Source organism: Leiobunum rupestre, chromosome 4 (genome assembly GCF_980474605.1).
Source record: "Leiobunum rupestre chromosome 4, qqLeiRupe1.1.hap1, whole genome shotgun sequence".
Taxonomy (NCBI): domain Eukaryota; kingdom Metazoa; phylum Arthropoda; class Arachnida; order Opiliones; family Sclerosomatidae; genus Leiobunum; species Leiobunum rupestre.
Genome location: NC_143387.1, coordinates 9,447,297 through 9,467,913, shown reverse-complemented (window position 1 = coordinate 9,467,913; position 20,617 = coordinate 9,447,297). Strand labels below are relative to the sequence as shown.

At 34.0% G+C, this 20,617-nt stretch overlaps 1 protein-coding gene and 1 pseudogene across 1 annotated transcript in view; one reads left to right on the top strand and one right to left on the bottom strand.

The window, feature by feature from the left end:
- Positions 1 to 20,617, top strand: part of LOC149946021 (ATP-binding cassette sub-family C member 1-like) — a 71,002-nt gene that overhangs the window by 32,159 nt on the left and 18,226 nt on the right. Inside the window, exons 10-14 of the mRNA XM_090171604.1 lie at positions 6,469 to 6,723; positions 9,122 to 9,325; positions 9,743 to 9,889; positions 10,923 to 11,010; positions 11,741 to 11,928. Coding sequence (XP_090027730.1) covers positions 6,469 to 6,723; positions 9,122 to 9,325; positions 9,743 to 9,889; positions 10,923 to 11,010; positions 11,741 to 11,928 — 882 coding nt within the window. The remainder of the gene's footprint in view (positions 1 to 6,468; positions 6,724 to 9,121; positions 9,326 to 9,742; positions 9,890 to 10,922; positions 11,011 to 11,740; positions 11,929 to 20,617) is intronic.
- LOC149946022 (uncharacterized) lies at positions 291 to 845 on the bottom strand (annotated as a pseudogene).

Here is a 20,617-nt window from a genome sequence, read left to right as displayed (position 1 = left end):
TACATATTATATCCAGTTCCTACTATATTTACATATTTATTATAACCAGTTCTTACTATATTTACATATTTATTATAACCAGTTCTTACTATATTTACATATTTGTTATATCCAGTACACTCTACAAAAGTCTACATAGACTTTATTTGAGCAATTCAGTAAAATAAAATGTACTAAAGTTCCTTTACCGCAGTCTTTTGAATAAAAAAAAATATTTATCTGTGCAACATTTCAATGTTTTTTTTTTTAATATAACTTTAAAGAAATTGTATGATTTTTATTTTTAACATTTATCTATCTAGCAATGGATCACGAGAGAAATTGCATAAATAACAACACATTTTCCATATTTTGTTCATTTTATCACTCATAGAGTTAGGGAATGTATATTTTAAAATCCGAAAGGTTTTGATTTATCGTATTGCACGCTCTACGTGTATTCTTACACTTGCAATTTCTCTAGTCATGTTTTCTTCTTCTACACTTAATTGTTTTTTTCCATGCAGAAATGGTGGAATATTTAAAGTTATTCCTCTCTCATTTAACTCTTCTTTAATTAAAAACCCACGATCTGCCATTACGGAATCCCCTTTTTCCAGCATACGAATCACACCACTTTGTACGGTGATTACTTTATCCGAAAGCCTTCCAGGTGCCAAGTCAGAAACAAAAGAAATCCAACCATTGGGTGCAATACCTATAAGGCCCTTCGCTGTATTACGAGACTTGTATGTTGAGTAAGTTTGACTCTGCACTCTGAAATCTGATGGAGTTTCAATAAAAATCTCAGAACAATCTAAGATCATTCTGGTTGTTGGATAAACATTTTTGAAAGAATGGGGCATGTGTTTGTTGTCAAAACCCGTGTAAAAATGTAGGGCACTTTCATTTCCCAAAATAGCTTCAATTTTAAACTCAGGTTTTTTCTTAGCACATTCCAATTGGTTTTGCAAGTCCATCTGTATAACTTTACAACTCTTTTCATGGAGTGCAGTTTCTAATTCTTTAATATTTTTTTCTAAGTCCTCATTTTTCTGTTTACAAATTTTCAGTTCTTCTAGTAATGTCTCAATTAATAAGTTCTTTTCCAAAACTGATTTGATTAAATCTTCAGTTCGTTCTGATTCTGTATATGAGTAGTTATGATCTAAAACAGAATAAAATTATGTACCCGCCATTTACATTTCAAAGGCATAAGATCCAGGAGGAGCAGTTGATGGGGGGGGGATTGCCCCCAAAGTTTATACAAGGAGGAGTAAGTTAGTTTAGAATAAATATTTCATTTGTAATTGAAATGAAATAAATTCTACCTTATTTTAGTGTAAAATTTCGAAATTTAACGAACAACAAAAATAAATCTTGATTGTTTTTACTAGGGGTGTGCCAAATATTAGGTACTACCAAATTATTTGGACCAAATACCAAATCAAATAATTTGATATTTGAAATTAAACGATAAAATGTATTTAATAATATCAAATAGTTCCAAAATCAAATAATTTGGGGTCTTCAAATAGTATTTGTTGATTTCAAATATTTTATTAATTTCTCAAATAATCAATTAACAGCTAGAAGTTGTCTGGGTTTTCCCGCCAAATATTTTAAAGCTGGCGCGCTTTTGCCATTGGCAAAAATTGAAAATGGAAAAATGAAAGCGAAAATTAAGCTAAAACTTAAAGCAAGAATCAATATAAGCTGGAATAGTGTAAAAGAAACTTGGTCTGAGGTCTCTTTACTACTATAATACTATTTAGTTACTAGTTAGATTTATTAATTATTTAAATTTATTTATGTTAAACCTCCAAACCCGCATTAATAATGCTGGTTTAAATGGTTTCATTTAAAAAGTAGACTTAATTTTAAAAGTTCAAGATTAAGACGGATTAAACTTTCAACTTTAACAAGTTCCACTAATGGTAAGAAACCACTTAAAATTATATTTCTTTTAGACTTAATTGTCACTTAATACTTATAAATAGTTAGACTGATTAGTACTTAGTATTAAGTTTTTACTCTTGTTAAATTACTAGTGTTTTGTTTACTATTTTTAACCTTTAAAAAAGTTTCCCTTCAATTTTGGCATGATTTCAATAATTTAGTAATTTGCAAACCAAATATGCATATTATTTGACAACCAAATAGTTAAATTATTTGACACTATTTGAGAACCAAATAGTTAAATTATTTGACAGTATTTGAAAACCAAATTAGTATTTGATATTTGAATACGGTATGGTATTTGATCAAATATTTTTAACCAAATACTATTTGACCAAATTATTTGACTTTTCAAATATTTGATTTGGTATTTGATGATCTTGAAAAAAAATATTTGATATTTGATTTGGTCTTCAAAAAAAAGTATTTGCACGCCCCTAGTTTTTACCAATTTAGTTGATCTCAGCTCTCAAGTAACGATATAACATAACACACTTGGAGGCCCTGACCATTGCCTCGTGCCCCTTGATGTACACTACCTTTTAAATGATCGCAATCACTCCCTGAAGAGGTATTTTCACCAATAGAAACATCTTTACTATCTTTTTTTTTCTTCATTTTTTTTATTGGAAGTTCAACTGTTACTTCAGCCCCCATTGAAAAGTCAAGCTCCGTAGAGTGGAGGTTGTCTACTATATCTGGACTTTGGTTTAAACCAGAATCAAACAACTTTCCTAAAACCAAATAAATATTTATTAGTATGTGAAGTATAGCCAAAGAAATCTTTACTTTTTGGTCCGCTCTTTTTTTTTATATATGTTTTGTGGGGGTGTTCAATGGTGGCTCATCCGAGTATGTTTTCCAGGGAAAATATTTAGGAACTTTATCCAAACGTGTTTTAATTCCATTTAGGTTGAAGTGAGCTCCACAAATTCTACTTGATAGTGATGGAGTCCACAAGCTATACTTCCCATATGAGCCTTGAAGGTTGATACGAGTTACCCATAATTTACATAGTTTCTTATCTTTTGGGAAAGTATGAAAGCTAGTGTGGGTAGTTTTCCTTGAATTGTTTGTACAACCAGGGACGCAGCAAGATTTTCCACCAGATATTTTCAATTTATTTCTAAATCTAATTAAAAATATAAAGGGCTGTAAGTAATACTAACCGGTAACCATGTCTTTGAAATAAAAATAACACAGTGACCCAGCATTTACATTTTGGCTAAATGTAATAATAGCTCCTGCAGGTATTTTACTTACCCAGAAATATTTGAAATTTCACCAGACTGACTTGTGGAAGCCTTGGAGGAACTGTCCATTTTGTTTAAATAAAGTGGGTTAAGCACAAATTAATATCACTTTCTGAAAAGGAGAGTGGAAAATCTTTTAATAGTTTGGTCATGCCACTTAAGTTTTGTCCATGGTCCTTTGGGTTAACATAATCTTTAAGTACTCTCAAAAGTGACCCAATTAATTATAAAACATATTTTATTTAAACATACTTAGAAATATTTGAAATTTCACCAGACTGACAAGTGGAAGCCTTGGGTGAACCGTCTATTTTGTTTGAAAAACGCGGGTTAAGCAGATAGCAGAACGTCAAAATTTTATTTTTGCGTCCTGCTGTCTGCTTTGAAAATTACCGCCTACTCCGTCGAGGCTTAAGTAACATCGCCAACTCACCCTATTTTCATGGAATTTATTAGATGAAAATTGTTTATTCACTTACTTAAAAATGATAATGGTTCGTTTTCCGAACATTTCTGAAGCCGTTGAACTAGTTTTCCCTATTTATTAACAATTTTTAATTAGCATAACTCATTGTTAAAACTTTACTAAAACATGCATAACGCTATGAGAAAAACTTTTAATTGGATAATATTTACCTTTGGGAGGACGCAAAGCGCCGCCACTAGAGGTCTCTATCTTAGGCAAGATTGTCAATTCGGCTCAATGGTAAATTCGGACGAATGGGATTCGGTTCAATGGTATACAATCCTATATTATCAAGCATCATAACTCTAGCTTGTTACTGAAGTTTCTAAGATACGTTTTTGTCTAATATCGTACCGTCTACTTCTTTATACTGCATATTGCATATTGAAACAGCTTCCACGAGGTTCGGTCTCAAAGCATATCCAACTGCTATAGTTTTCATGAGGTTCGTGCCCTTACAACTTAAATAAATCTGAGAGATCAGTTCGAGTTTAGCGCTCTACACATAAAATGTGCTTTTTAAACTGGCCACTATTACTATCCGCAAATACTGTTTTACCACAACTTACCGTTTCTGTTAAACCAAACCAGTTCGATTTCGAGACACAAAATTTTGCAGTTTTAAATCACTATCCCTGACAAATATTTCTATAATCTTAATTTCTTTTACATCTTAATTGCACCGAAAGATTTATTCAAAAAAATTTATTTACTTAAAATATTTTTACTAGCGGGGATCGGACTGTGAGATCGAAACTTAAGTCGGGTCAACGACAAGGGTTCTTTTGGGGGAGATGTATAAGTAATTGAAAGTTCATTTTTCTTAAGAATTATGGCTTTTTAATTAACTTCTATTAAATCCCTGTAGATATCATCTTTTTTAAGCAACACAAACTTATATGAACAAAAATGTAAAATAGAACCAAGTAAAGATGTGTCTTATGCCCGCTAAAGGCGGCCGCGGTTCGGGTCGAGTATCAGTTTTAAAGAATTTGGTATTATTTAAACGGGTCGGGTAGGTCTTTAAAAAAGAGCCGGGGCGACTCATCTCTAGGGCCGGCCTAAAATTTAAACATTTTATCATTGATTAATAAATGTATTTGCCATGGTTTATTGAATACTGAAAGCTCGGAACAACTTCTTTTGCGTTGAGTTTGCAAGTTCTCGGTTAATCCTTACATAAAAACTTGTTGAGGTTAACGGTAAGAGTTAGTGTAGGGAGCTGTTGGCTCGCGTTGCATGAAGGGCTTGCCACCACCCTCCTACGCATTGTAATTCGGCCACCTGAATAAATGGCTTTTAAAGTCGCTTGCTGACTTAGGCCTAAGGTGGTGTCTTGGGTATTAGCCTAGCCGATTATTATTATTATTATTATTTTAACTAATACCAATGGTGGAACTACGGTAGGATATTACTGTAGTTCGCATATTCTCAAAATACGCGATGAAGTGGCGTAGTTTCAACCGGAAAGCAACCATATATTTTTGTTTGTAGTAGCCATATATATGGCGAAAAGGTAGGACTATATTTCCCGTTAAAGTAGGATTGTATTTTATCACTAATTATTGTCCAATATTTTCGAAACACTCAGTCTTATATTTCCGTAAAGTCAGGGTTGTAGATAGATGGTTCGATCACTATGATTTTTTATTTGGCGAAATATTTTTCGACCACGGATGGCGCTAGTGACGCTAAGTAGCCCCTACAGATATTTTGTAGGCTTTACCTCATTACACAGGAGTACCTACGGAAAGGGAACACTACCAATTTTTCGTGTCGATCGATCTCGGTTCTTTATGATCTCTAAATTAGTTAATTGTCGCTTTGTTATAAATTGATTAACAATTTAATTTTTGAAATTTGCGAACAATCTACGCAAACCGAAGCTAATTAAGAGCCAAAAGGCAAAAGTACGGTCAGTTGTATTCCTTTATTAATTCAAGTACAAAATTTGTATTTCAGTTCAAATAAATATCTGAGAAACTGAAATTTAATGTTCGCTAATTATAAATATTCAAAAATAAATTTCCTTAAAATTAACACGTGTAAAAACGAAACCGAAATTAAAGCGATACCACTAAGCTTGTAAAATTTAAATTTCCCGTTGTTTCCTATAAATTAGGCTGCACCTCGGTACGTCTATGCATTGGGGGAACACCCATAAGTATCTGAAGGGGCTACACAGAGTCGGGCGCGCCATCTATTGCCACTTTTTCTTTAGCCAAACTCTCCTATGGTAGAATTGCTAAGTGATCGAACCATCTCTCTACAACCCTGCTGAAGTTAAACATATATTTTTTAAATTTAAGGCCCTATATTTCTTTTAAATTAAACATATTTTTGAAAATGTAGCCTTATATTTTTAAAGCGTAGACTTTCGAAAAATTAGACCTATATTTCTGAATAAGAAGCCTTATATTATAAAAGTAAGATATATATTTTGGTATAATTTTGTCCTGGATGGCGTGCCATACTTATGCCTAGCCCATCCGCAAGAACTTAATGGCGCAGAGAAGATGCCCTTCAGCAATACACCGCTATAGAATGAAACGAAATTTCTCAAATAAGCTCTCCGTAGAAAGGATGTGGCGAAACTTCTCTTGATAACGGCGAAGAATTGAATACCAAGGGATACCGATATGGTATTCTGATCTGCGTTCCTTAAAATGCTTTAATGTACTACCATGATGTCAAATCATAAGTGTTATTAAAGTTGATTAATAATGGAAACCTTAAATATCGTACCAACTGATTGAATGTTTATATATAATTTTTCTAAACTTAATTTTTGATATAATTGTTTCGTTGAAGGTACTCCGGATCTCGTTCACAAGCCAAAAAAACCTATCTTTGGGACAAATACTAAACACTATGGTCGTGGATGCGTCAAAATTTGACACTCTTGCGAAACAAATGAACCCGACTTGGTCGTCTCCCTTTCAAATAGTCATCGCTTTTTACTTTCTGTGGACTGAAGTCGGTATTGCTGCCTTTGCTGGAGTTCTTATTATTGGAATTTCGATACCCGCGAACACGGCTATCACGAAGAACGTCAAACGTTTACAGGTGATTTGACGTAACTTGACTATTAATTGTTGGGAAAGGGGTTTTGGAAATTCCCCTTATCAAGAATCAAAACGAATGTTTTCATCAAGAATGAACTCAAGTACCATTCTCGCGTGCTTAGTAAAAGTTTGTCTGCTTTCGATTTTTCGTTTTACTTTTTATCACCAATAAACCCCTTTTTTGGTTCACGTTTTGTTGTTGAAAGGTAGACAAACTGTCGTTACGAAGTATGTGAATGATACCAGGGGCAATTTATATAACGCCATATTCTTAGTTTCCGGAATGCATTCTTGGTTTAAACTACTCCGTGAGGTAGTATAAAAAAATAATAGAAGAATGAGTCCATAAATAATGTAGTGTATTTACTGTTTTAAACGGAATTTTCAAAGGGTGTTTCAATGTATGCTACTTTTCTCAAATGTATATTATCAATGATAACCAAATTTTTAGGTTTCGATAATTTTTTTAAAGTACTTGCTAAAACGAAATTTAGCTGATTCTGGCTAGAAAATAATTAAATTATTTGCCTCAATTGCTTGTTAAAGCAGCAAAATATAATAAAACACGTGTTTTATTGTATTTTGCTTCTTTTACAAGCAATTAAAGTCATGAGAATTTGTCGTAAATAATTCATTTTTATTATATTATATATACCATGACCAAGAAAAATACCATTGTTGAATCTATGATATGTAATTTAGTCAATGATGTATTGAGTATTTAAAGTTAAAATTCTAATAGTTGCAGTCATCATTAGTTATTCATACAAAGTAAACCTTTTTCTCGATAATAACGTGATTTATTGATAAAATTAACTTTATTTAGAATTTAAAGGTCACAATACTTCAGTTAGTTAGTTGTTTACGAGGCACTCCTAACAGTCGAATTTGGTTTGAATTTACTACTAGAAAGGTCGAACAAAGGTTGCGTTAGCAGGGGGTCTTAACATCGACATGGAAAACTTTTTTGAGTGGAGTAGCGTTGAGTCAAAATTTAGAACCGCGAGCAAGCTCTGCGTTATTAATGGCCTTTACCTGAAGACTCCGACACCGTCCCAACGTACATTCTTACCGTCAGACCATTCATCCCACACAACGGGTTTGAGATATGCAACGTTGATTTGACTTTTGTAACAGATTCAGAAACACGTCTTACGTCTTTCCAGTGGCGTAAATAGCAGCCCCGCAGACCCCGCAGCGTGGGGGGAGGGGGCCCGAGAACTACTGGCGCCCAAACGTTTATGATTAAAATTGGTGCTATTTAAAAGGGCCCCGAGTCGTTTTTCGCGGGGGGCCCCAGAGTTCCTAGTTACGCCACTGCGTCTTTCTACTATTAGTGTTCTTTATCGAGAGATCGGTCCTTGAATTTCCCAAGCAGGTATAATTACAATTTAGATACATTAAAGCTAGTTGTCTTGTAATTCTTAATATGATGCGGAAATTGGGGACACCTTTTTTATGAGTAAATGGAGCAAAAACCAGGTCCCCCAAGATTATAGGAACCCCAAACAGAAATGCCAAAAGAGGCCTGTTGTGGTCGAGGCACAAGAAGCGTCGTTTTTCCCAGGGGCATCTTATGTTCTAAAGACGACCATATAAGTGATATTTTTGTAGGAATTGTTATTATTAAAATCTCTAAATTTAAAAAAGTGTATTTTGGAATTGTAAAACAAAAACAGACATCTTTCAAACATTTTCTAAGAAGTGTTCCCAGTTTGAGTGTGACACAATTTAGAACCTCTAGAGTATATTTAAGAAAGCACATACCCCTAAAATGTGGTTATTGTACAATTTATGCTTTTAGAGCAAGTTTATTTGATCACGCAATTTGTAACATCCTGTATAACTTCACCTTTCATTTTTTTAACTCACTTTCATCTACCCCAAAAATGGCAAGTGTGAATTACAAATGCATGGTGAAGGTAGATCTTTGTTAACAGTGTTAATCAGGCTGGACCGGAGAAATATATGGATGTCAGTATAATTTAGTTTTGGTTCATTGTGCACATCCGAACCAAAATCCTTTAGTTGTTAACACCTTTCTTTGGCAAAAATTATTCCTAAATATGATAATTTTTGTGAAATAGTTGGGCAGAGTGTATTTAAAGAATATAACAAAATCAAGTATTAAAAATATCGAAAAAATATTTGGCTTTTTCGAATATATAAAATTTAAAGTAACTAAAATGTTACAAGAAATAAATGGAATATCTTACTTGGCTACTAAGATTCTGATTTCTAAAATATTTACACGAAGCAAACATTTCGTCATCAAAAAATTCTCAATTGTTCATTTAATTTCGGAATCAATTCTGCGACTTTTGATTCGAGTTATGGCGTTACTCTTTGTAGATTAACTCACAAGTTTTGTTTCCTTTATCTTGATTTCTGAGTTTTAGGGAGATTTGATGAAAGTCAAAGATAAACGGATGAAAATGATGAGCGAGGTTCTGAATGGAATCCGGGTCTTGAAAATGTACGCTTGGGAGAAATCATTCGAAGACATCATTTTGGAGTTTCGGCGACGGGAAATTGTTCTTTTTCGAAGTCAAATAAACTACCTAAATATGACGAGGACTCTCTTCATTTTAACGCCTGGTCTGGTTTGTACTATTGCTCTTATGTTCGGCCGAAATATACATATTAATATTTATACACATTATAAAAACATTTCAAACGTAAAAGTGTACATTTAAGAAAACCAATTCAGGGTATCAATTTTAAAATTTTCACAAGTTTAATAATAATATGGCTAACTCTGTCTCAAAGTGGTATAACGTTTTAAAATAAGTGGTATTTGATTTCTTATAAATTTCTTTATTTATTGTTCATTTCAAACTAAAGGTTCATATTTAAAAATAAATCAAATTAAATTCAGTTAAACCACAAAAATAAAACTGGAAAATAAAAACTTTTCCAAAATTTGCTGTAGGCAAAGCGTGTTTCTGAATAAAGTCCTGTTGAATAAATCAGCAGATAATTTTAAAATCTAACCCGTGAACTTTCATTTCTAATTTTAGGTTAGCCTGTCAATCTTTGGAGTTTATTTATTGCAAGATAAGACGCATTTCCTGACACCCTCAAAAGCATTTTTGTGTCTCCTATATTTAGCCATGATAAAGAAACCTTTATACGAACTTCCTGAGATAATAAATATATGTATTCTGGTAAGATGGTTTTATTGTGATTTAAGAAAAACTATGTTTCTATACGAAAAAATAACAAATAATATCGTTGATGATAATAAGTAAACCTTACAACGTGCGCTTCTTTTTAAATATAAGCCATTGTTTTTTTTTTTTCATTCCTGAAAATTGAGATTTTTTTTCAGTTTTATAATCAAAAACTACAAACCTTTTAACCAATTTACAAAAGAAACAAAACCAAGAAAATCTAAGCTAATGCATGCTTTGGGGTGGGGAGTAAAATCATTTGACCTTAGTTAACTTGGGTTAACCTTGTTACAACGGTGTTTTAAATTTGGCTTCATTTAGAAAATTATATCTCCAACCCGTCTATAGTAAGTTTTTAAACGATTCAAAATTGTGAAGAGCAATATTTAAAAAGTTGTCAAAAATGAGTTTTGACGGTAGCTGCCAAAACTATTAATTTTTGGTGGACGAAACCGAAAAATAACGAAAGATATTGGAAAATAAATAATAGTTGCAATTGGTTTCATCGATCTATCTATTATAGTTTTCTGGCATAATTAAAGACGGCAAAAATTTCACTTGTCGAAGACTTCTTAAACAGAGTGTACAATTTCTATTCAATTAAATTCAATTAAAAATTATTAAAATAATTAGGAATTAACTATTTTGCTCGAATAGAAGAAACTTTTATTAAAAAGAGCGTGCGTGACAAAATATATTTATATCGATGAGGAAGGTTTTTGTTCTGACTTGGCTGAAAATGACGCCACACAACTCGGAGGGATTTCCTGTTCAATTTAAAATGGCGCATGACGCATGCTCGGTGTCTTGTTTCCATGAATACGTGCTTTTTGATTTTTTTGCATTCGTTTTTGTAATTTGATTAAAGGCTCGATCTTTGAAAATTCGGCTGCTGTCCATGAAAAATATTTGATCATCTTGTGACAAACTTTACTTATGATTCTTTTATATTTAATGGGAATTATAAAATTATCTTTAATGGCAAACACCATTTCCAAATAATACTTATAGTTTTTACTATTTTAAGGCCAAAGTATCTATTCAAAGGATAAGTAAAGTCTTGTTCTGTGATGAATTGGAGGATTACATTTTGAAAAGGAACAGTGAACACGATGGTGAGGCAAAGAAGATATTTCGCTATTAAATCTTGCGACACTTTTACCACTCAATAAAAATACTTTAAACGTTCGTTTCCTGAGTACATTTGGAGTTCGCATGGTGACCTCTAAACTTAAATAACCATCAGTTGCATATAATAATCAGATATGCTATTACCCAAATCATTAGCGACTTTTAATGTCTTTAATTTAGATGGCCGGGTTATATTGCGTAGGAAGGTGGTGGCAAGCCTATCATGCCACGCTAGCCAACAGCTAACTATTACCATTAACCTTTACAATGAAAAGGTAAATTCAAAGAACTCGGGGAAATCCGTTAAACTTGTGGAGAGAGAGAGAACTTGCAAACACTACGCAGGTGTTTGCAAGTGCTAAGCAAGTTTAACTAACCGTTAACAAAATAATATTTGTAGAATATCTTTTTAGGGGAAATCGCAATATTTACCTATTTTCAGTTTAAAGTCGTCATACTTTTAACCTTAAATTTATTTCAAGTATAATTTTTCGAAATATATTCAAACCGCAGCAAATCTATTGACATCATCAGTTAATATGTTCTATATTTATATGTTCAACAAATTGGTTACCATTGACAACTTGAAACTTGATTTATGCTGTTTAAATTTGTTATTCAAAACTTAACTTTCAATAACTGGGAAAACAAACCATTAATATTTTATTTAAAAACTTGGTCGATTATCTCATGTGCACTTTTTATTGTTTTTAGATATTGTCGTTGAAGAAGCTAGCTTTAGATGGAAAAAGGGAATGAAACCAATGTTGAACGAAATCAGCTTTTCCATTCCGAAAGGATCGTTGGTGGCAGTTGTTGGGCCTGTTGGCTGCGGCAAATCCTCCCTTCTGGCGTCTCTACTTTGCGAGATGGACAAGGCACAGGGAGAAGTTGTTATCGAAGTAAGACCATTCAATTTGTGACTTAAATATTTTAACGGGGCCACCTAAATTAATGACTTTAAAAGTCGCTTGGTGACTTAGGCCTAAGGTGGGTATTAGCCTAGCTGATTATTTTTTTATATTGTGAAATTATTATTTATATAATATTTTTAGACTCGCTTAAAGGCAAGTTCCGGGATAATTAACTTTTGGTCTTAAAACAATGGCACGCACCTAAAATGCAAAAACAAATTTGTTTTACTAAACAACAAATAATTAAAATTAATTTAGTATAACGAAAAATATGAGCCAGTACTATCTTTCACGCTAAATCATTAAATACAATGTAGAAATTCTAATCGTCCTTTTCGAAAGGTATCTGCTGGTCAGATATTTTGGGATTGGGTGTCTTTGAACGTGGTGGGGTGACGGAGTGGTTAGCACTTTCGCCTCGCAGCAAGAGGAGCCCGGTTCGGTCCCAGCTTGTGGCACTGGGTGAAAACTCGGAACAACTCCTTCCGCGTTGAGTTTGCAAGTTCTCTCCCCACTGGTTAAAGGGGTTTTCCCCCGAGTTCTTCGGTTTCCCCTTCCATAAAAACTTGTCTAGGTTAACGGTAATAGTTAGTGTAGGGAGCTGTTGGCTCGATCTCGTGGCGTGCAGGGCTTGCCACCACCCTCCTACGCATTGTAACCCGCATGATGACTTAGGCCTAAGGTGGTGCCTTGGGTATTAGCCTAGCTGATTATTTGATTATATCTGTTAGTTGGAACGTTTTCGGTGGGGGAGTGGCCAATCCCTTAACCGTCAATCATCCAGTATGGTTTAGCGAGGTTCTTTCTAATATAAGGTTTCCCCACTCCCTTTGTTTCATTAATTATCAATAGTTTCCAAACCGTTAAGAGGTTGCCGAGATATTGTTTTTGGAATATGTATAATAGTAAAATTGTAATTTTTGACTGCATATCATTTTATTTTTATAAAAATGTTTTGGCGTTCAAATATATTACGAGACAGAGTAGAGTGGTAATAAAAACGGTTGTTGCTAATTTCGGAGATAGAAGCTCGAGTTTTAAAAAAAAGTGCGTACTTGGACGCGAGCAAAATAAAAATAAAATCCTAACAGCTTCTTGAAAAAGGGTTGAAAAAGATTAAAAATAAAAGAGAGAATTAAAAATCAGTTAAGATCGGGAGCTGTGGGCCTATTCTGTAAATATTCGAAATCCAATTTTCGATCGAAAACTAGATTTCGAACTTCAAAATCTCGACGAATGGTATTCGGTAAAGATTTCGAACAAGCATAAATCAATGCAAATTGTCGAAGTCGATCTCGACATGGTATAGGATATCGAAATCGAATTCCCGTTCGAATGTTTACAGAATAGCCCCCCTGGTTCGTAATGGACACTACTAAAAATCGGACACCTTTTTTATCGGTTCAACGGACTTTGGCCGTTAATGTCTCATTTTCATTTAACGTGCTAACTTGACGAAATACTCAGCATTTACAAATACCAGCGAGTTGGTCAAGGCTCAAGATTTAATCAACTCGACGAATAGAAGCCTCGTTACCTAACGGCTCCATCAACAACGTTGTTCACGATTCATCACTGTCTTCGACTTCCGAATCTGCGAAAGACGATCTTGACGTTGCTAAACCATCAGTTATATCAGTTAGATTCGACCACAGCCAGTAAGACCATAAGGTCACACCAAGCGCCTAAGTATATCTCCTAATTCTTCCTGCTAGAAACGCCGTTTCCCGTAGTCTTTGTCTCCCCTATTCTCGTCACCACTATTGGATGAATTGTCGGACTAGGGTAGAATAGCGAATGCACTCACCTTAGTTTTGAACAAGTATTAGTTATTTCATATATGTTGCGAAAAGTGTTATAGTTTTGTTGTTGCTTAGCTATTTAGTATTTGGTTAGGTAGTTAGGAATTTTTTTATTAGTGTTTAAAATAAATAATATCAGTCTTGGCAATCTCTAAACTGCTTATTAATAACTCTGCTTATTTTATCCCCTAGACAGATTTATTAGTTGAAGGACCCTCGCTAACCCAATTACGTTGTGCGAGTACCCGGATGTATTTTTAGTGTAGAGGAAGGTCACGGTGACTTCTAGAGTGATAAGAATTATTTCCTCTATATTATTATAGAGCTGATTATTTTTTTATATTGTGCAATTATTATTTATTAATATTTTTAGACTCGCTTAAACCAAATTCCGGGATAATTAACTTTTGGTCTTAAAACAATGGCACGCACCCTAAATTCAAAATAAAATTTGTTTTACTAAACAACAAATAATTGTAATTAACTTAGAAGCATTTAATTAATTATAATGCGCGCCGCCATAGCCCCCTGTATTTTGGTTTCCCCTCAAAGTTTTCGGACCGTGTCCTAATTGGCTGCTGTACCAAGCCCAACTTCGTTGACGAGCAGTTCGCGCGAACGCCGGTCATCGAAATTGGCTGTATTATTCCATGAAATCAGTACTGTAGATGATCCGGCCACCGGCTTTAACATATAAATAAATAAATAACATCATAATGCCAGTTTGTATAATAAAAGGGTGAAAATGTTTTCTGCAAAATTTGGGGTTTCTTTATATAGGGTTCCTAATTATTTAAAAAACCCCGAACTCGCGCAAAAATAACTTAAGTTCGCGAAAGAACATGTAAGAGCTCCGTATTTTGGGTCACCGTCAGCGTCTAAGCCTTTGCCACCCAGCACTAACCTAAGGGCTTGTGAAAATCATTTTACTATTGATTGCATAGAAATCAGAGGCACTGGTCATAGAAAAAGTAAACATCTCAAAATTGGTTCAATTACAACATTAAATCTTCCTGAATTGATTGAACAGACCACTGAAGAATCTTCTGAATTGATTGAACAGACCACTGAAGAATCTTCTGAAGTTGAATTACAACTTCAAACTCAATGCGATAGTTTATCAACTGAGTTTAGCGATTCAAAAGTAATTGGTTCTCAAGTTCAAAAGGTTGATGCAGGAATTATTTCAATACCCATTACAAGGTCTATTTTCGTACAAACTATATCTGCTTTGATGGTTGAAACTGATAAAATTAGTGTTGGAACTGATACATGTACTGAAGAAAGTATCAAATTGGAATTGGCTAATCTCAAAGATAATTTAGTCGCTTTGGCCGTGAAAGATCTTATCAATTCACACATTTAGTCCAAGACGTACGCTAACAACGCCAATGGTTTTTACCTCTACTCCATTGAAAAATCAATCACCTTTTTCTCCTTGGTGAAATTTCTGAACAGTCAGAGCAGGATAATTTTGACTATTGTAAAGACTCATTTTATGCGCCTAGTTTGGAATCAGACGTATCGTTGCAAGCAAATTTACTCCCGGAGAAAAATACATTATCTTTGAAAGTCAACTTGTCAAATTGTTATGTCGTTTGTGATGCCACGAAAGTAGTTGTTCAAGCCCAATTGATATTTCAGGATGTTCGAGAAGCGAGAACGAGGGAACACAATTGAGTATTAAATTAATTTGTACAGGTGGTCACAAGAGTGTTTTTGGAAATCTCAACCAGTCTTAGGTCGAATGCCTGCTGGAAATTTGCTTCTAGTTTCTATCATTTTACTTTCGGGGTCAACTTTCCACAGAATAAATTCTGTTTATTACGATATACAACGAAATATGGTAATTCCTGAATTAAAAGCAGCCTGGAGAAAAGAACAAACTAGTGTTATAGCACATTTAAAGCAAATGTTTTGACTCGGTAGGTCACAGCGCAAAGTACTGTAGTGTAACTTTCATGGATCAAGACTCAAACAAATGTGTAAATTTTGAAATCGTGAACAAGTCGGAAGTTAACGTACATACTTTTCCAAACCTTCCTCACTATCAATCTTGCATGCATGAAGATTTATCACAAGATGCAGCTAGGAAAAAAAATGGCTTAAGGCTGACACACCTGGTCATGATACACTTGTAAACATTATTCTGAACAAAAATCTACTAAAAGACCTTAAACAAGTAAATGCATTCTCACATACATCAACTTTGGAGTCGTATCACAGTTTAATGCTAAAGTATTGTCCTAAACAGAAGAAGTTTGACAGTGGCGTCATGGAAGCTAGAATCATGCTGACTGCATTAGACCACAATTTAAACATCAGCCGAAAATTTTATTTTGAAAAAGAAGAACATTTAGATGCACAGAAACAATGCAAAGAAGATTTAGATTTTTATTTCTCCAAAGCTACCGGTGAATGGCACGCTAGACCGTTTAAAGAGCCTAAAACATATGGTTTCATATATACTATCCTAGAAAACATAATTAAAAGAAAATTGACGGATGAAGAGAATATTCCTCTAGTAGATTTGCCAAAAATAAGAAAAAAACACTAATATGGCTCCAATTGATGCTATTTCATGTGAAGAGACCTCCAGTGGCAGAATTTGGAATCACCGAGTGAGAGGTACAGTCGTGGTAAAAAAAATCTTTTCCCATAGCGTTACGCGATTTTCGACGCGTCTGAAAATGGTTCTTAACCTAATTAAATGTAGTTAATAAATAATAAATATTAGCGAAACGGCTTCAGAAAGGCTCGAAACATAATCTATTAGCGTTTTGAGATACACTGGAACTTTATTTTCTAAGTAAAAACGGGGGGAAATATGACAATTTTTTAAGCCTCGGCGAGTCGGCGAATATATTTTTCGCGTCCTGCATCAGCTGGTTGCTTACAGCTGTGATTAAAAGCATTGGTAAAAGTCAAGGTTCTTACAAGCGGCACTATACAAGAGATGGATAAATATTAGTAAATAATTTACAGGTACAATATGAAGACATCTTGAGAATATCATTGCAAACTGAAGCTCTCAATTGAGAAGACACAACTGAAATAACACTGAAAAGATATAATAAATATTAGTAAATATTTGACCAGTTAAATATGAATAATATTTAATAAACTTACTCTGAAACATTGGAATTATCTTCAGATAAACTAGCGAAACTTGAGAGTTGTCCATTTCGAGAGAAAACATACAATATATTTTGTTTACTTTTACCAATGCTTTTAATCACAGCTGATGCGAAAAATATATTCACCGACTCGCCGAGGCTTAAAAAATTATGACATATTTTCCCCCTTTTTTACTTAGAAAATAAAGTTCCAGTGTATCTCAAAACGCTAATAGATTATGTTTCGAGTCTTTCTGAAGCCGTTTCGCTAATATTTATTATTTATTAACTATATTTAATTAGGTTAAGAACCATTTTGAGACGCCTCGAAAATCGCGTAACGCTATGGGAAAAGATTTTTTTTGCCACGACTGTACACTCTGTTTGAAAAGTCTTCGACAGCTGAAATTTTTGCCCTCTTTTTAATTCTGCTAAAAAACTATAATAGATAGCTCGATGAAACCAATTGCAACTTTTATTTATTTTCCAATATCTTTCGTTATTTATCGGTTTCGTCCGCCAAAAATTAATAGTTTGGCGGGAACCGTCGAAACTCATTTTTGACAACTGTTTAAATATTGGTTCTACGGCACTGACTCGCGCGTTTTTGAATTCACAATGGTCGATTCATATTTAGAAAGTGGAAAAATTATCCCTCTACAACCAACGGTTGAGAAGTTATAGCGTTTCCAAACTTTCCTCGAAACTAGGAAACACCTAAAATTCATCAAGCGATTATAAATAACGCAACTTCGATGACAATTTGGAAACGCGATAACTTCTCAACCGTTGGTTGTAGAGGGATAATTTTTCCACTTTCTAAATATGAATCGACCATTGTGAATTCAAAAACGCGCGAGTCAGTGCCGTAGAACCAATATTTAAACAGTTGTCAAAAATGAGTTTCGACGGTTCCCGCCAAACTATTAATTTTTGGCGGACGAAACCGATAAATAACGAAAGATATTGGAAAATAAATAAAAGTTGCAATTGGTTTCATCGAGCTATCTATTATAGTTTTCTAGCAGAATTAAAAAGAGGGCAAAAATTTCAGCTGTCGAAGACTTTTCAAACAGAGTGTACCTCTCACTCGGTGATTCCAAATTCCGCCACTGGAGGTCTCTATCACATGCAATAGCATCAATTCCTTGTCCTGATAAGACCGAGTTAATCACTGCACCTAAAAAGCGCAGTTTTTTTAGAGAAATTACCATATTTCAAAACTTGGCAAATTTTTAATGTAGTTTTATTTAAAATATTTCCCGAGAGCCATAGTTGCCCTTAATTCACATTGATAAAAAAAGTTGTTAGGAACCATAACAATCAAAATCATTTGTTTATATTTATCACGTTAATTGATAATTCTGTTTAATGATAACTATTACTAACATTAAAGGCACACTGTCAAGGGCATTTTTGTAATTAAAAAATGAAGTTAGCTACATATTTCTAGTGTGTTGCATTGCAGCAGTGGCGCCACCTGGAAGCTACCTTAAAACACGGGTTTCGGTTCTGGTTACGGACTCTTGGCAGGTTTCATGGAACCACTTTGTTTCGGCTCGGGGCGTCGGGTGGTACAAGACTGATCCGTCACGGGACTGTATTGCGGGTCTTCGGTTGCCACGTTGGCAAGACTCGTTAGTAGCACGTGTTAACTGTGACCGGCTTCCAACTGCTGCGGTGCTTTTCCGTTTTCGCTTAAGAACGTCTTCGGTGTGTCGCTCCGGTCAGTGCGCGGCGATAGAGACGCTTCACCACATTCTTTTTGAATGTCGGGCGGCTAGCGGTCCCCGCCATTCGTTTTTGGCGTCGCTTACGGCAGGTTACTTTCTCCACTCTGTATCGGGTCTCCGTATGGCCTTTTCTCGAGGTGTACTACCGATTATTTCGGACGTGTGTAATCTGCTCCGCGCCGTTGGCATTCGTTAACTTTGCCGGGTACAATAGTTTTGTTTTTGGTTTGTGTATTTATCTTTTTATCGCTGTTTGTATATACTTTAAATTTGTAGTCTAATTCTGTATGATGCACATGGTGTGAAGGCCTCCGCTGCCATATTCACCAATAAAGTCTTTTTAAATGCAATTGACAGTGTGCCTTTAATGACTTTGTTTAAAGACAGATTTGCCCATTTATTTTTTTGACTAAAAATTAAGGTATAATCACAAATTTAATTCTCACTTCGATCTTTTTTACAACATTTCTCACCTAGGTCTGTTTTTAGAATTTCTCAATTTTTTATACAGAAATAAAAAAATACTAATTTTTGGACAAAAGGTTAATGAATTACTAGTAAAATTATTCAGGCACTTTTCAATATCACTAAAAACAATAAACATTGTTGAACAAAATTAACTTGGTTTTAATTTTAAATGCGTTTGTTAAAATAAACCATCCATCTCGTATTTTTCATACAGATCCGTTAAATTATTTTTTGACTAAAATTAAGTTATATCACAAATTTGTTTCTAACTTAGATCTGTTTTACCTACAAACATTTCTCATTTAAGTCTGTTTTGACTAAGTTTTTCTAAAAATTATTTTAACAGAAATAAAAAATTACCATTTTTGGCTATAAATATGACTAAAATAACCAAGCATTTAAATTACTAGTAAAATAATTGAGGAACTTGACAATATCACTGAAAAGACGTAAACATTAGGGAACAAAAATAACATAAATTTTAAAACTATGATTAAAATATTTACCCTTACTAATATGGATCAAATGGTAAAAGATCTTAATCCATTATTCTAGGTTAATGAGCCTAAACTGTTCAACTTCAGTCCCAGGCTTGTAACTTTTATAATCATTAACGTTAACTTCGGGATAATTCTTTCTTACATTGAGAATTACACAAACTGGCAAAACACGTACGTCTAACATTTCTTCCAATTTTTTTCGTAAACTAGATGAGTGCAGCTCCTATATGCAGTCGGCTGTCCCATGGCAAAACCTTTTAACCAACACGATCGTAATTTTGAGATATTTAACTTTTTCAAAACCTAAGTTAAAAGATTTTAACGTGGTTTTTAATGCGAAAATTATAAAATCCAAAACCATGTTTAAGTCATAAATAGTTAAATATTTATGACTTTTACCTGAAACTTTTACAGTACTTTTGTGCATGCCTTAGTAATACAGATGCGTAAAAATCAAATTTTTCAAAAATTTGTTGGTTAAAAGGTTTTGCCATGGGGCAGCCGCAGTATATCGATAAGTACGATTGGCCAACACAGCTGGGGCACGTGGAAGTCTCGTAGATTGTAAATTATTTGTATAAAATGCCCTTAAAATTCGCACTCTAGTACCGCGCAAGACTTGATAATCTTCCTGTTGAGTAATGCATTGACAAGGATGATCAGTGTTTTCATTTAACAATTGAAGAATGTTATCAATTTGTTGGCAGCAAATGAAACCCGCTCTTATGTCTCGCTCATTTAGAAATTTCTTCAATATTTGTGTTTTTTCTTCATTGGTACCAAGGTCTAACCAGTCAGGAACACAATTTCCACAAGAACAGTTCTCAATCATTTCCTCGATATTTATATCGCCTAAATTTTAATCACCACGGATTTGTTCTACCCTCTCTAACTCTCTTAGCTCTTCTTCAGTGTATTCCGGTTCGAGGTCAAAATGATTAATTCGTGGCATTTTATATTTACATGAAAACTTGAAAAGGCGATTAGGGAAAGCTAATTTCCTACAATCGTGAAAAAGAGACGATCGAAAACAGCCAATCCCAGCTTCGCGTCCCCTT